At 48.0% G+C, this 13,302-nt stretch overlaps 2 protein-coding genes across 2 annotated transcripts in view; one reads left to right on the plus strand and one right to left on the minus strand.

Moving 5' to 3' along the window:
- The window catches only part of SERPIND1 (serpin peptidase inhibitor, clade D (heparin cofactor), member 1), a 9,699-nt gene extending 4,491 nt beyond the window's left edge, over positions 1-5,208 (plus strand). The window contains exons 2-4 of the mRNA XM_006894562.1: positions 1,223-1,496; positions 3,687-3,831; positions 5,017-5,208. Of these exons, the coding sequence (XP_006894624.1) occupies positions 1,223-1,496; positions 3,687-3,831; positions 5,017-5,208 (611 nt within the window). The remainder of the gene's footprint in view (positions 1-1,222; positions 1,497-3,686; positions 3,832-5,016) is intronic.
- Positions 1-13,302, minus strand: part of PI4KA (phosphatidylinositol 4-kinase, catalytic, alpha) — a 196,063-nt gene that overhangs the window by 82,479 nt on the left and 100,282 nt on the right. Inside the window, exon 19 of the mRNA XM_006894563.1 lies at positions 10,413-10,463. Within this exon, the coding sequence (XP_006894625.1) occupies positions 10,413-10,463 (51 nt within the window). The remainder of the gene's footprint in view (positions 1-10,412; positions 10,464-13,302) is intronic.

Here is a 13,302-nt window from a genome sequence, read left to right on the forward strand (position 1 = left end):
TGAAGAAGAACTGACACCTCCGAACTGTGGGAATGAAGAACATGGCACATACCATGGACAAACACATGAACAAACAAATCCTTCTTAGATGTACAGTCCTTAGAAGTGAGGAAGGTCTTGGGTACCTTGTACATGTTTTATAAGGAAGGAAGACTTGCTAAAGTAGAGGGTTAGTGAGAAAGATGAAAACTCTCCGTGAGATGGACTACCTGACCAGAGGCTCTAACAATGTGCTCTATCAGAGTACAGCCTATCACATCTTCTCAGGATGCACAGTGTTCTGTTCTGTTGTCCCCAGGACTGCTCTGAACTAAAACCAACATGATGGTACCTAACAGCAGTCTGATACACATTATTTTCAGAGCTGAAACATACTCACTTACTCAGAACTCCACAGCACTGTACACAAGTACGACGTAGAGATCTCGCTGGCCAGTGTGTCCTGAGGGTTGTTACAGGGTCAGAGTGTGAGAGGTGAAATCATCACACGGGTTGGAAGTTAGCTCAAAGCTATACATTTTATAAATGAAGCAGAAGGTCAGGCCAGGGAAATGTCTTAACAGCCACACTACTACCATGTATCAGAATCTCAGGAAGAATCTGCCCAAGCTGCCACATTCGCATCTTTCAGAAATCCTCTGAGGCAGAATCTGTCACATTTGCATTTTCAGGGAATCCTCTAAGGCAGAGTCTGACCAGACGGCCAGATTTGCATCTTGAAGGAATCCTCTAAGGCTTAGTCCACTCAGGCAGTCACATTCACATCTTCCAGAAATCTTCTGCTCAGGCCACCACATTTGCATCTTCTGTGAATTCTCTAAGGCTGAGGTTCTCAAAGCATGGTCCTAGAGCAGCACCAACACTCCCTGCCCCAGGAATTCTGAGCTTTCCCAAACCTGGTGAGTTAAGACTTGGGGAGCAGGAGCTGCACTGTGCATGTGAACACACCTCCAGCAACTTACACTCACTTTGGGGCAAGGACCAGCACTCTAAAAGGCATTTTTTTAATGTATTTATTACTTTTGTGTGTGTGTTTGCTGTCAAATTGGATCTCACTGGTACAAGAAGAGATTGCCCCTCCTTTTTCAGCAGAGCATCTGCTGGATTTGAACCACGTACCTCTGGGAATGCAGTGCAGCCTCTTGCCAATAGGCCAACAGAGCTCACCAGGGCTCCCTTCTAAAAGGCATTTTAACCAAGTCTGCTTTTGGCAAACTTACAGGCTCCTGGGTGAACAAGTTCCCTGTGGAAATGACTCACAACCACAACTTTCGTTTGAATGAGCGTGAGGTGGTCAAGGTGCCCATGATGCAGACCAAGGGGACCTTTCTGGCAGCGACTGATCAGGAGCTGGACTGTGAGGTCCTCCAGCTGGAGTATGTGGGCGGCATCAGCATGCTCATTGTGGTCCCCCATAAGCTGTCAGGCATGAAGACCCTTGAAGCACAGCTGGTGCCCCAGGTGGTGGAGCGGTGGCAGAAGAGCATGACAAACAGGTACTGTGGGCGGGTATGTAACAACTCATCTCCAGAAGGGGTGGGTCAAGGAGGAGGAGAGATGAGGAGGGGGAGGAAGACTGGTGGTTTCTCAGTTCAGCCCAAATGTCTTTCTTGGTAAGAGATGATCACATAGGATTTCTGAAAAACACATCTGTTCTCTATAATGGCAGTTTCAGGTGACCTGGAACCTCTTTTGAGATAATCCTAGCTCCACCACTTGTTTGTGTCCCAAGCAACAGCTTCATCTAGGGCTGCTGTGAGAAGAAACGGCCTGGGTGTCACTCATATTGCTAGGAACTTGTTGTTAGGTGCCACTGAGTTGAGTACGACTCACAGTGACCCCATGACAAATGACCTGAACCCTGTCCTGTCCTGCCCCATCCTCATACTTGCTGACACACAAGAGCCCACTGCAGCAGTCACCTTGTCAATCCACCTGGTTGAGGTTTTCCTCTCCTTCACTGATTTTCCACCCTTCCCAGCATCATGTCCCTCTCCAAGGAATGTAGCATCATGCCCCAAGTATGTGAGGCAAAGCATCATCATTCCAGCCTCACAAGAGCTGTACCCTCTCCAAGACATATCTGTTTGTTCTCTTGGCCGTCCATGGGATGTTCAGTGCTCTTCTCCAACACCATAGCTCAAAGGCATCAATTCTTTTCCTGTCATCCTTTTTCATTGTCTAGCTCTCAGATGCCAGGAACTAGCTGGCATTTATCAAGCACTAATTCCCCTACTCCCCTGCCCAACAAGTCCACTGAAGAAAGGAATCACATTTTTTCCCTCTATTATTTCTTATTCCATAGTTAAAACTGCAGCTTTACAAAAACTTATCTGAACTAAGTCCAAGAGTGGTATAAATGGTCTGTGCTAACTTGAAAAGCTGGCGGTTTGAATGCACTTGGTGGTGCCCAGCCGAGCACACAGCCACTGGAAACCCTGTGGGGCACAGTTTCACTCTGGTCACACAGACCTGCCATTATTGGAATCGACTCAGTGGCAACAGGCTTGGTTTTGGTTGTTCCTGGGTCATGGCAGGAGGAAGAAAGAGGTCACCTTTCTGTGTCACCGGACACTGGCTGTTGCTAGCTGCTACGAAGTTGGTTCTGAGTCTTGATGACCATGTGTGTGAGGGGATTGAAGAGACCAAGTGTTTCCAAGGTTGGGACTCATGAGCAGCAGTTCTTCAGATCCACCTTTCCAGGTATCTCTGGGTGTGTTTGACCAACAACCTCCAAGCCAGTCATCAAGTACAAGCAATCTGCTCCACCTGGGGCCTCCCTGTACTGGCCTGGCTCACATTAAAAACAACAAGTGCTCTGGGCTCTTCACAAGACAAGAACACAAAGGCTTGCAACAGGACTGAAACGTAGGTTCCTAGCAGAAGCTCTAGATTCAGGAGATTAATCAGCAAGCCCTGTAGAGTCTCCCTTGAAAAGGTCACCCTGTAATTGCCTGTGTTTCCCAATCTCACTGCCCCACGGCCATAGCCTTGATCCACAAGAAGTGTAATCAGTCTGCCCCTTCTCTCAGTTAGCCCTGTACCTCAGACACAAGATCCCTGTCCAAGATCACTCAGCAGCTGGCTCCTACTAGGTTCAAGAACTCAGGCCTCCCCAGGAGGAGACCCTTTTAGGTTACCACACAGAAAACAAGCTTCCACTCTTACTCCTCCAAAGCTGGTAGAGAGCTCTGACACTATGGTTGTTGGTGTCAATTTGGTGGTGACTGAGCTGAGGCTGATACAGAGCACTGAGCATGGCGTGGGTATGACTTGGACCTTAATTAACAAAACAAGAGATGCCTGCAACTAGCAAGTCAAATAAGAGAATCCTTTCTAGCACTTCAAACCATAAACCGTATAAACCAGGAGAAGTTTTGCTGCTGGCCTTGCAGACAGGAAGTGAATGACACAGCACACAGGGATAACCACACGACAGTCACGTGTCTCAATGTTACAGATATGAACTTACAAAAGGACAGTCCTGCTGAAGTCCTCAGCCGACAGCACTGGTTAAAGGTCTTACCAAATGCTATGTCCACTCTGGGATAAATGCGACTCAGAGCTTAGGGGTCGAGGGGGAGTGTGGTGACTGTGGACATTTAAAGACAAAAGCATAGTTCTCTTATAACCTGGGAAACTTCCTGTGGCTGACAGCATTTGGCATTTTTCTTCTTGTATTCCAGAACTAGAGAAGTGCTTCTGCCAAAATTCAAGCTAGAGAAGAATTATAATCTGGTAGCAGCTCTCAGGACAATGGGGATCACAGCACTGTTTGACAAAAACAGCAACACGTCGGGGATCGCCCAGGAAAAGATTGTCATTGACCTGGTAAGGCTCTCTGGCTCCTGCCTCCCTACCCAAGGCCTGGTCAGCTCCCATGCACACCTGCTCCTAGCCCGACAGTGCACAGGGAAGCTGGAGAGGTGCTGCCCCTTGGAGTATGGTCGACACACAGTCTTTCCTGCATGTGGGAACACATTTAGGTCCATAAGGGGCAGCTCGTGGAGGTCAATTCATGGAAGCAAAGAGGAGTAGCCATGAATCAGATCTGGGCCTGGTGACATGAAAAAGAGAAGACACATACACACCAGGCTTCCTACACATGGACGTGTGCCCCAGACAGAGGACACACCGGGCTCCCTGCACGTGGACGTGCGCCCCAGAGAGAGGACACACCGGGCTCCCTACACGTGGACGTGCGCCCCAGAGAGAGGACACACCAGGCTCCCTACATGTGGACGTGCGGCCCAGACAGAGGACACACCGGGCTCCCTACACATGGACGTGTGCCCTAGACATAGAGGTCACACCAGGCTTCCTACACAGGGATGTGCACCCCAGACAGAGAGGACACACCAGGCTTCCCACACGTGGACGTGTGCCCCAGACAGAGGACGCACCACGCTCCCTACATGACATGCGCCCTAGACAGAGAGGTCACATCTGGCTCCTTATCCATGGACGTGCGCCCCAGAGAGAGGGAGGTCAGACCAGGCTTCCTACACATGGACATGTGTCCTAGACAGAGAGGACACACCAGGCTCCTTACCCATGGATGTGCGCCCCAGAGAGAGGGAGGTCAGACCAGGCCTCCCTATACATGGACGTGTGTCCGAGAGAGAGGACACATTTGGCCCCCTACTTATGGACATACACCCCAGATAAGGAATGAGTTGGGGACTAGGTCCCTACCCATGCCATGTGTGTTCCAAATGATGGGATTAGGGGGTGAGTCTCTTGTCCTAGCCCCACAGGCCTCTTGCTCTACGTGCACTTTGAAGAGTGAATATGATTCTTGAGTTTAAAGACAAAAAAATTTTCCTGTGCAGCAGGACGTCTAAGCATGATCAGCACACAGGGTCGGCAATCTCAGACTTTCTCAAGTGTGTGCATCCTGTCCTGTAGTGAGTTTGGCTTTACTTGTAGTCTTCAGATTCCTTCCCTGAATGAGGGTCTCTGTAGCCTGGGCATCAGCCTATGAAGTCTGAGACCTCTCCACTCTGTCCACAACAGTTCAAGCACCAAGGCACCATCATGGTGAACGAGGAGGGCACCCAGGCAGCCGCCGTGACCACCGTGGGCTTTATGCCGCTGTCTACACAAGTCCGTTTCACCGTTGACCGTCCCTTCCTGTTCCTGGTTTACGAGCACCGCACTAGTTGTCTGCTCTTCCTGGGCAGGGTCACCAACCCCATCAAGTCCTAAAGGTGGCACTCTGAGTATGCCGTGATGAGGTGTTCACTCAATCACAACAACAGGCATGCGTGGCATTGTGATGTGCAGGATTCAAACTATCAATCCTAAATCGAGGCAGCATGAGGGAGGCCATGCTACAGCTCTTGAGTAGCTTGTGAGAATCAATGCTGCACTATCAACAGTGCTATGAATTGACAGAAGTTAATGGAGACAGGCGTTACCTAGAGGATCCACAGAGCTTTCAGAACACAGACCTGGCACCTCCTACCCTGGTGGCCCCTGATCTTCAGCCAGGGCTCCCATCTGAACACAAACCCCAGAACTGAAGTGAAGGATGTAATTCTCAGTTCCAGCAAGGATGGCAGGCAGTCACCACCATCTCAGATGCACAGCAGGGAAAATCTGTGGCACGTTCTATGCACATGAGAGATCTGGCCTTAGTGCCCTGGAGGCTGATGTTCCACAGTGATGCTGCCATCTGTGCCTTTTCCTGTCACCTCACTGCTGCCCAGAGGACAGTGTATATACACAGCTCTGTTGACCCCTTAAGAGAGAAATAAACAGAACCACTATTACCATGTATCTGTCACAATTTTCCCTAATTTTGAAGCACAATTAATAACAAAGGTCAAGTTAAAAATAGCTGGAATATGTAGAAAACTACTGAGGTTGGCAAAAATTCACTTGTATCCCTCTACACACCAACACACTCCAGGCAAGCTTCCAATACTGAGTGGCCAACATTCTTGAAGCGCTTAGGCTGGTTCACCTGAGGGCAGAGTCCAGCACTTGGTGTGGACACTTGGGGTTCTAGAAGTGCTGCACTCTGTATGGGCTCACCCACCTCAGCTATATTCCTCAGACACAGGAACGGAGTGAATGTGAGTATGACACCCTGGTGAGATGGGCTGAGATTAGGCAGGTGCCATCTGATGGATGTGCCAGTGTCCTTTCCTCTCAGGGCTGGATAAATGTGACCATAATCCAGGGGCGCAACATGTATGCTGTGAAGGGCTGACTCAAGAGTGACAGTGACAGTTCCCCATGAGCTGTGTGCGACTATGTGAGTCTGACCCTCAACTCTTTAGGGGGCTCTCTCCATCCCACATGTGAGGAAGGCAGGGCTTGGAAAGGCTCAACAATCTCCTCGGAGCTGAGGCAGTGACTGAGGGCTGGGACTGAAGGCAGGATAGCTTGGCCTCAGCCCCTATGTCACTGGCCAGGGAATGATCTGGTGGCTGACATCAGAGCTAGCAGAAAGAGCACCTGCAACTGGACCAGGAGGCCACCTCAGCATGAGTTACCTCATCAAGGCCCCTGATCCAGTACGTGGCAGGGCCTGAAGTCAAGCCAGGATGGTGATGCCCTGGAGCACACCTCTGAACCATCTCCCCTCTTCCTTTACCACGTGCCCTGGCTTTTGCCCTTAGGCCCTACTGAGAGCTGATTGGGACAGGCCAATATCAAAGCCTTCTCTGCCACACTTTCCCCACTGCTGGGGGAGACCTGATGTTGCTAGCATCCTGCCCCCTGAACAGCAAGAATGCTGTTCTTGGCTGGTGCATGTCTTGTATTTCCAAACATATTCCTGTCTTAACTGCTGGTTCCTCCTCTTCGTACCATTCCTCAATGCGGTTATCTCAAAACTCCTCCCACTTTAGCCCTCTGCCAAGCCTGTTCCACTCAGAAAAGCCAGTCATTTCTACTGTCTCTATGCCCATCCATGTGGATCCAGGGTAGGCTTCATCAAGTTCCAGGACTGGCTAGAAGCAGTCCATTTCCAGTTTTCCCCCCTTCATCTTCATCCACTTGAAATGTCCTTTGTGCCTCTCTTATAGAAATACCCTGTCCATTTTCCAAGGCAGTTAGGACAGTGATAAAAAATTAGGGAGTTCAGTGGCCTACTGGTAAGGAGCTGTACTGCCATTCCAAAGACATGCGATTTGAATCCACCAGCTGCTACTCCACTGAGAAAGATGGGCAATCTCCTTCTGTGTGATTAAACTGCCTCTGCAAACCCATTGGAGGGTCAGCTATGGGTTAGTTCTGACTTGATGGCACACAACAACAACAGAACAGTGAAGAGTGCACATTCTGAGCTTGGGTTCTGCTGCCTTGCTTTAAGTCCTGGCTCCAACACTTCTGCCACACTGGAAATGGTTTGATCTCGGTTTCCTCATCTATAAAATGGGACTGATAACAGCATCTTCACCTCAGAGTTATTAAAAGGATTCTAGAGGTCATGTCTAGTGCACAGCAAGAGCTGAAAGGGTTTCTTGTTATTGTCTACATTTAGAGAGCATCTAATTCAGAAGGGGGAACTTCCCACTTAGCTTCCTGAAACCAAATACAAAACCCTGGGAATATGCACATTTTGATGAAAAGCGAGAGAGCACAGCTTTCTTTCTTTTTTTTTTAAATTTTATTTTTATTATTTTGTGTGTGTGTACCGTCAAATCAGATCTGACTGGTACAGGAGGAGATTTTCCCTCCTTCTCCAGCAGAGCATCTGGTGGATTCGAACCGCGTACTTCTAGGATTTCAGTGCATCTTCTTGCCACTAGGCCACCAGAGCTTGCCGAGAGCACAGCTTTCAAAAAGGGCTTCAAACATAGCAGTCTACACCCTCACTTCATGGCATCAAGGAAGTAAGTTTAAAAGCGGCAAAAGGCATATTTCACTCAATCACTGCTTTCAGACAGTAGAGAAGCTAGATAGACATCTAGCATCACACATGCTCCAAAAGGTTTAAAATGTTGCTAGATACCAATAGAAGCAATTTTTTCAACATTTCTGAAAAAGGATTATCCTTAAAGCTAAAGGACAAAGAGCCTGAAGTCTGAGCATGGAATCAGGCCCATCCTGATTCAGTACTTCGCCAGAGTAATTCAACCCACTCTTGAAAAAAAAAAAATCCAAAACACACTACCTACATCTTAAAAGCAAAATGCAAAGGAAAATGATGCTTCTCCATAAAGTGCAAGGGGTAAATTACAAGGCAAATGCACAGAGGTCACATGCTCTGGGCTCCTTATTGAGCAATCAAGTCAATATTTGTTACCTCCCTCAAAATATAACCATTAACTTCTGTTAGTACAATATTCAGTGTGTCTGTGTCAAAGATCACAGTGGGGGAGGAAACATGAGGGTTTTGAGTGAGTGTGCTGACCTGTCACACACAGCAGGCTGACAACAGTCACACTCACAGCAGCTGGCACCATTCTGTGCCCTAGGACATACACTAGGCATCAGCCCATCGCTGTAAGAAAGCCTGCAGCGGAGCAGGTTCAGAAGGCGAAGTCACTCACCCATGGGTCCCACAGCAGACCCAGGATGCCCAGCATGGCCTGGGCAGCTCCAAGAGGTCTGACTTCAATGTACCAGTCTGACACATGGACAAGGCCCTTGCAGATTTCCGCTGTTTCTATTACCCTTGTCATCAGAACAGGGTGAAGGTGTTCATAGATGCTAGAACACACTGATTTGGCGTCACTGAAAACACCAGCCCTCACAGTCACAAAGCTAGTACTAGTACCAGCCTCTTCCCCTCCACAAGGTAGAACTGCTCAGCAGGCCCCAGAGAGTGCTGGGGACCCCACACTCCTCATCTTTCTCTCTAGGTTTCTTCTCATACCATGACACTTCTAAAACACAACTTGTCAAGAGTCATGTTAAAGTTAAAAAAGCTTTTAAAAAAATTAATCAATGGAGGTTTTAGATGAAAAATACCCTTAAAGACGGGAGCTATACTGCCTCTAAAAACTTGCTGGTGGGTCAGCTATATGTTTCAGTTCTGACTCTATAGTACATGACAACAAAAATACCTTTATAGAGAGAATTCCTACAGAGTTCTAGTGGCTTTATACTGCAGAAGCTGTACTGCAATCCCGAATCCACCAGCCACTCTGTGGGAAAAGGATGGGCAATCTCCTCCCATGTGATTTATTGCCTCTGAGAACCCACTGGAGGGTCAGCAAATGTGTTGGTTCTGACTCCATGGCACATAACAAGAAAACCAGAAAACCTCAAACTAGTCAAAGGCTGAGGAAGTACTCATGGTTATAGACACAGAGGTGGCACATCCCAGGAGATGCAGAGGCCCTGAGGCCTGCAGCCCCATTCTATCACACACTCCATCTTCTTTTCTCAAGGCACACATGTGGCTCCCAGACACCCATAAAGACTACAGTGGTCTTGAACTTGTCTTCCTGCTCTAACCATAATACTAGGGGGAAAAGAGGGAGTAAAGGAGCACAGATAGAAGTGACAATTTATTATTAAAGAAAACTAATAATAAACCTTGGAGGCTAGGATTTTGAAGCTCCATCTCACATACTGTGGCACGTGGTCAGGTGAGACCAGACCTTGGAGAAGGACATCATGCTTGGAAGGGTGGAAGGAAGGGCAGGAGAGGAAGACCCTGGATGAGATGGGTTGATACAGTAACTGGGGCAATGGGAGGTGTCGGGAGTCAATGAGACTGGCTCAGGACAGGGCAGGCTTCAGAGCTGTTATACATATGATCCCTATGAGTCACAGGTGACTCAATGGCACATAACAACAATAATGAAACAGCTGAAATGGGACACAGATGTCAATGCTGAAGACTTGAACCAGGGGTGATGGGTGTGAAGGAACTGGGTAGCAAGAATAAGATGTGAAAGCGGAAATTACTGATTTAGAGGCTGACATCTAGTTAGAGCTCAGAGGGCCTAGACCTGGGACAGGGAGCAAATGGAAAATGGAATAAACAGCTGGGCCAGTTGGACAAGATAGAACTGGACAAGATGGAGTACTGCTCAGCAGCGGCAGGGGGCTGAGCAGCACTGAGCGCCATGGTGGACAGGCCTCTGCAAGCTCACCCAGTACACAGCACATCAGCTCCTCCCTCAGGAGACCGAGGGGTGCAGGTAAATGCTCAAACCCCGACAGGAAGTTCACCAGTCTCATGTCATCCCACCAGAGTGGGTAGGAGCAGGAACCTCACAGGAAAGAGACATGGTGGAAACTGGAGTTGAGGCAGCCCAGGGGCCAAGAGCGGGCAGCCCTTAGGGAGGGGATGGAGAGAGGCAGGATGATTAAAGCCAGACTACATCCTCAGGACTGCCACAGCTGACCATATTCTTCCCCAAGGAATCTGTGTGCATCATCGGCCATGTTGACAACGTACGCAGTCTCGGCGGTGTGAGGTGATCCAGTGCATGAATACTTACCACTGCGATAACAGGAATGAGCACGCCCAAGTTTCCCGCGCTGCTTGAGGCCTGGAAAAGGACAGCCTGTGTCAGCAAGAAGCTCAGACCAACGTCAAAGACTAGCAAGATAAATAAACGAGGCTCCTTTTGCACAATTAAATACCAGAGAGTTGCTGAAAAGACAGTGTGCAAACAATGCTTAGTCACTTCACAGGGTACCTGCAGATGTGACAGAAAGAAGTTAGTCACTAAAGGACAAATACAACATAAGGCAACTACTCAACAAGCTAAAGAGAGGTTTACACACAGAAGGAATAATTCTTGGATGAGATGGGAATTGGGGGAGTAAAAAACCAGATAATAAAATACAAAGTCATTGCTCTGAGTTGGAACTAATAGCCATTGCCCACTGGGTTTCTGAGGACAGCACAGGAAGAAACCGCCCCTCTTTCTCCTGGGGAGATTTGAACCATCAGAGGAACAAACCTTTGGGTTAGCGGGGCAACTCCCTATGGGCTAGGCTACCAGAGCTCCCCAAAGAGATAACAGAAGGAAGACGAGTTAAAGGAAAGGCAGTATACACCAAGGGGTGATTATCACAGTGTCACAAAGTACAGGGAAGATGCAGAGAGGTACATAAGAAACAAAGAGCAGTAATACACAGGTAGACAGGCCAGAGAGACAGACATAGGCAGGTGTAAGAAACTACATCCATAAGCACATACAGCTTGGTGGGTGACACTTCCACATTTACATCAGTCTGTGCTGCAACACATCCGTCAAACAAGTGCGATGCTTTATAAGCTTCTTAATTATAAACACCCTAAGGGAGTGAGGTGCTGGCTTGGGACTATGGTCTCAGGGGACATCAAGATCAACTGACACAGCACAGGCCACAAAGAGAACATTCAACACCCTACTTTGGTGAGCAGCAACTTGAGCCTTAAAAGCTTGAGAGCCACTCACTTTCTCAGGAGCAGCCACTGGTCTCTCCCTGTCTGGAACAAGGAAGGGAGGGGGAGGGGAGAAAAGGAACAAGGGGTGAAAAATTAGTCTTAAGGACTAATGGACCACGTGGACCTCAACTTTATGACCCTGAGACCAGAGAAACTTGATGGTGCCCATCTCTCACCACTGACCACAGTAGAAGGGATCACAGTAAAGAACCTGGACAGGCTGGAAGGGAATGTGGGGCAAAAGAAAAACAAAAAAAAACCACAACACAAAAAGGCCAGGTTTACTGCTCTGGAAGAAACTGTTGGAAACCCCAAGATTATGAACTGTAGTCACCCTTCCAATGTGGAACAAAACTTACACATGTGGCTCAACTTTCAACCAAACAATAAACAGGCCTGCAAAATGACCAATTACCAAGGAGCCACTTAGAAAAACCTATCACATAAGGTCAAAGGAGCAGCATTTACCTAAGGATAGAGCCCTGAAAGCCAGGAATGGGTAGGATAGGAGGAAAGGATATCAGAAATAATGGAAGGAAGAAGGAAAATTCCATTATGGAACTGTCATTTAGGTTATAAAACAAAATGTATGTGAATGGTTGGATGAAAAAGCAATTTACTTTATAAACTTACACTGAATCAGAGTAAAAAAGAAGATAAAGTTGATGAATCAAATAAACAAGAAAGGAAAAAGAAAATGCCTTTAGGAATTAGGATTCAGAAGGGTAAGCTAAGATAGAAACCCCCATACGTAAAATACATACATAAACACATAAACAATGTAGGGGAAAGGTTCAAATGTTAACATTGGTTATATTTGAGTAGAGAGATTACAGAATGATTTTCACTTGACAATTTTTATTTCCCTGTATCTTTTTTACAATAAACACATTCTTTCCAGTTAGGGAAAATTATAGGTTACTTAAAAGTAAATAATGTTTCCTGGGGATACAAACACTGGGTGAGTTTGCAACATGGCTAAGCCATGGCACATGTTGATCAGCCAGAGGCAGCACATTCAACCCATTACACGTGTCCAGTGACAGCACAGTGCACAGCGGCCAGCATCTGCAATGTGCCAAGTGCTTTAGAAGCACAGCACTCATTTATCTTAATCTGTAGGTGAGCAATAAGAGGCCCAAGTAGCTTGCTAGGGTCACTCAGCTGCTCAGTGACAGAGACCATTCCAATCAGTTCCCCAAGGAGGTCTTTCATGCTGAAGCCCAGCTTTACACCCAAGTTCACACCTATGCTCCTCCCCACTCCCACACCTTGGCCCATGAACAGGCCCAACACTGTACTCCAACCCCAAACTCTGGCCTATGCTTTCACTTCATGCACAGGGCCAGCACAGACCCAAGTGCATGCCCATGCTCACTTCAATGTTCATATTCCAGGCTTCTATCCAAGCTCAGGCTTATGTTTTGGACGACATTAAAACCCTAAGCTTGGGCCCAACATTGGCAACTACTTACCCATGTTGGGTTCACGGCCACATCTGACACCACAGTCTGGCATCCGGGCTCAGACCCCAGGTGGCATCTAAGTTCATCCTGGGCTCACATCCTGGGCTTGCCTCCCACACTCAGATGTGTTGCACCCTCATGCTTGCCCTCCTGCATACATCCTGTGCTCTGAGAGGGCAGAGCAGCAGTTTAACAAGCAAGTGCGTCCCCCTCTGGCTGGCAAACGGGAAGTATTTTCTTGGAAGGACGAGCATGCATAGCATGGGCCTGGTGGGTGGACAAAGGGTCCCTCACAAGGCACTATGGCTCAACTCTAGCCCAAGAATGACACACAGAAGCCTCATTCCTGACACTCAGTTAAGCATGTGGTGAGCCAAGCAGCTGGTAGCCAGGAGGAACCATTCTAGTACTGAGGGGAATTCCTGGGGAGAGAAGGAAAACGGTTTCCGACACACTCCCTACATAGGTGCAGCACAGTGCTCAGCT

This window comes from Elephantulus edwardii, unplaced genomic scaffold (genome assembly GCF_000299155.1).
Source record: "Elephantulus edwardii isolate Elephantulus edwardi_28Jun2011 unplaced genomic scaffold, EleEdw1.0 scaffold00146, whole genome shotgun sequence".
Taxonomy (NCBI): Eukaryota; Metazoa; Chordata; class Mammalia; order Macroscelidea; family Macroscelididae; genus Elephantulus; species Elephantulus edwardii.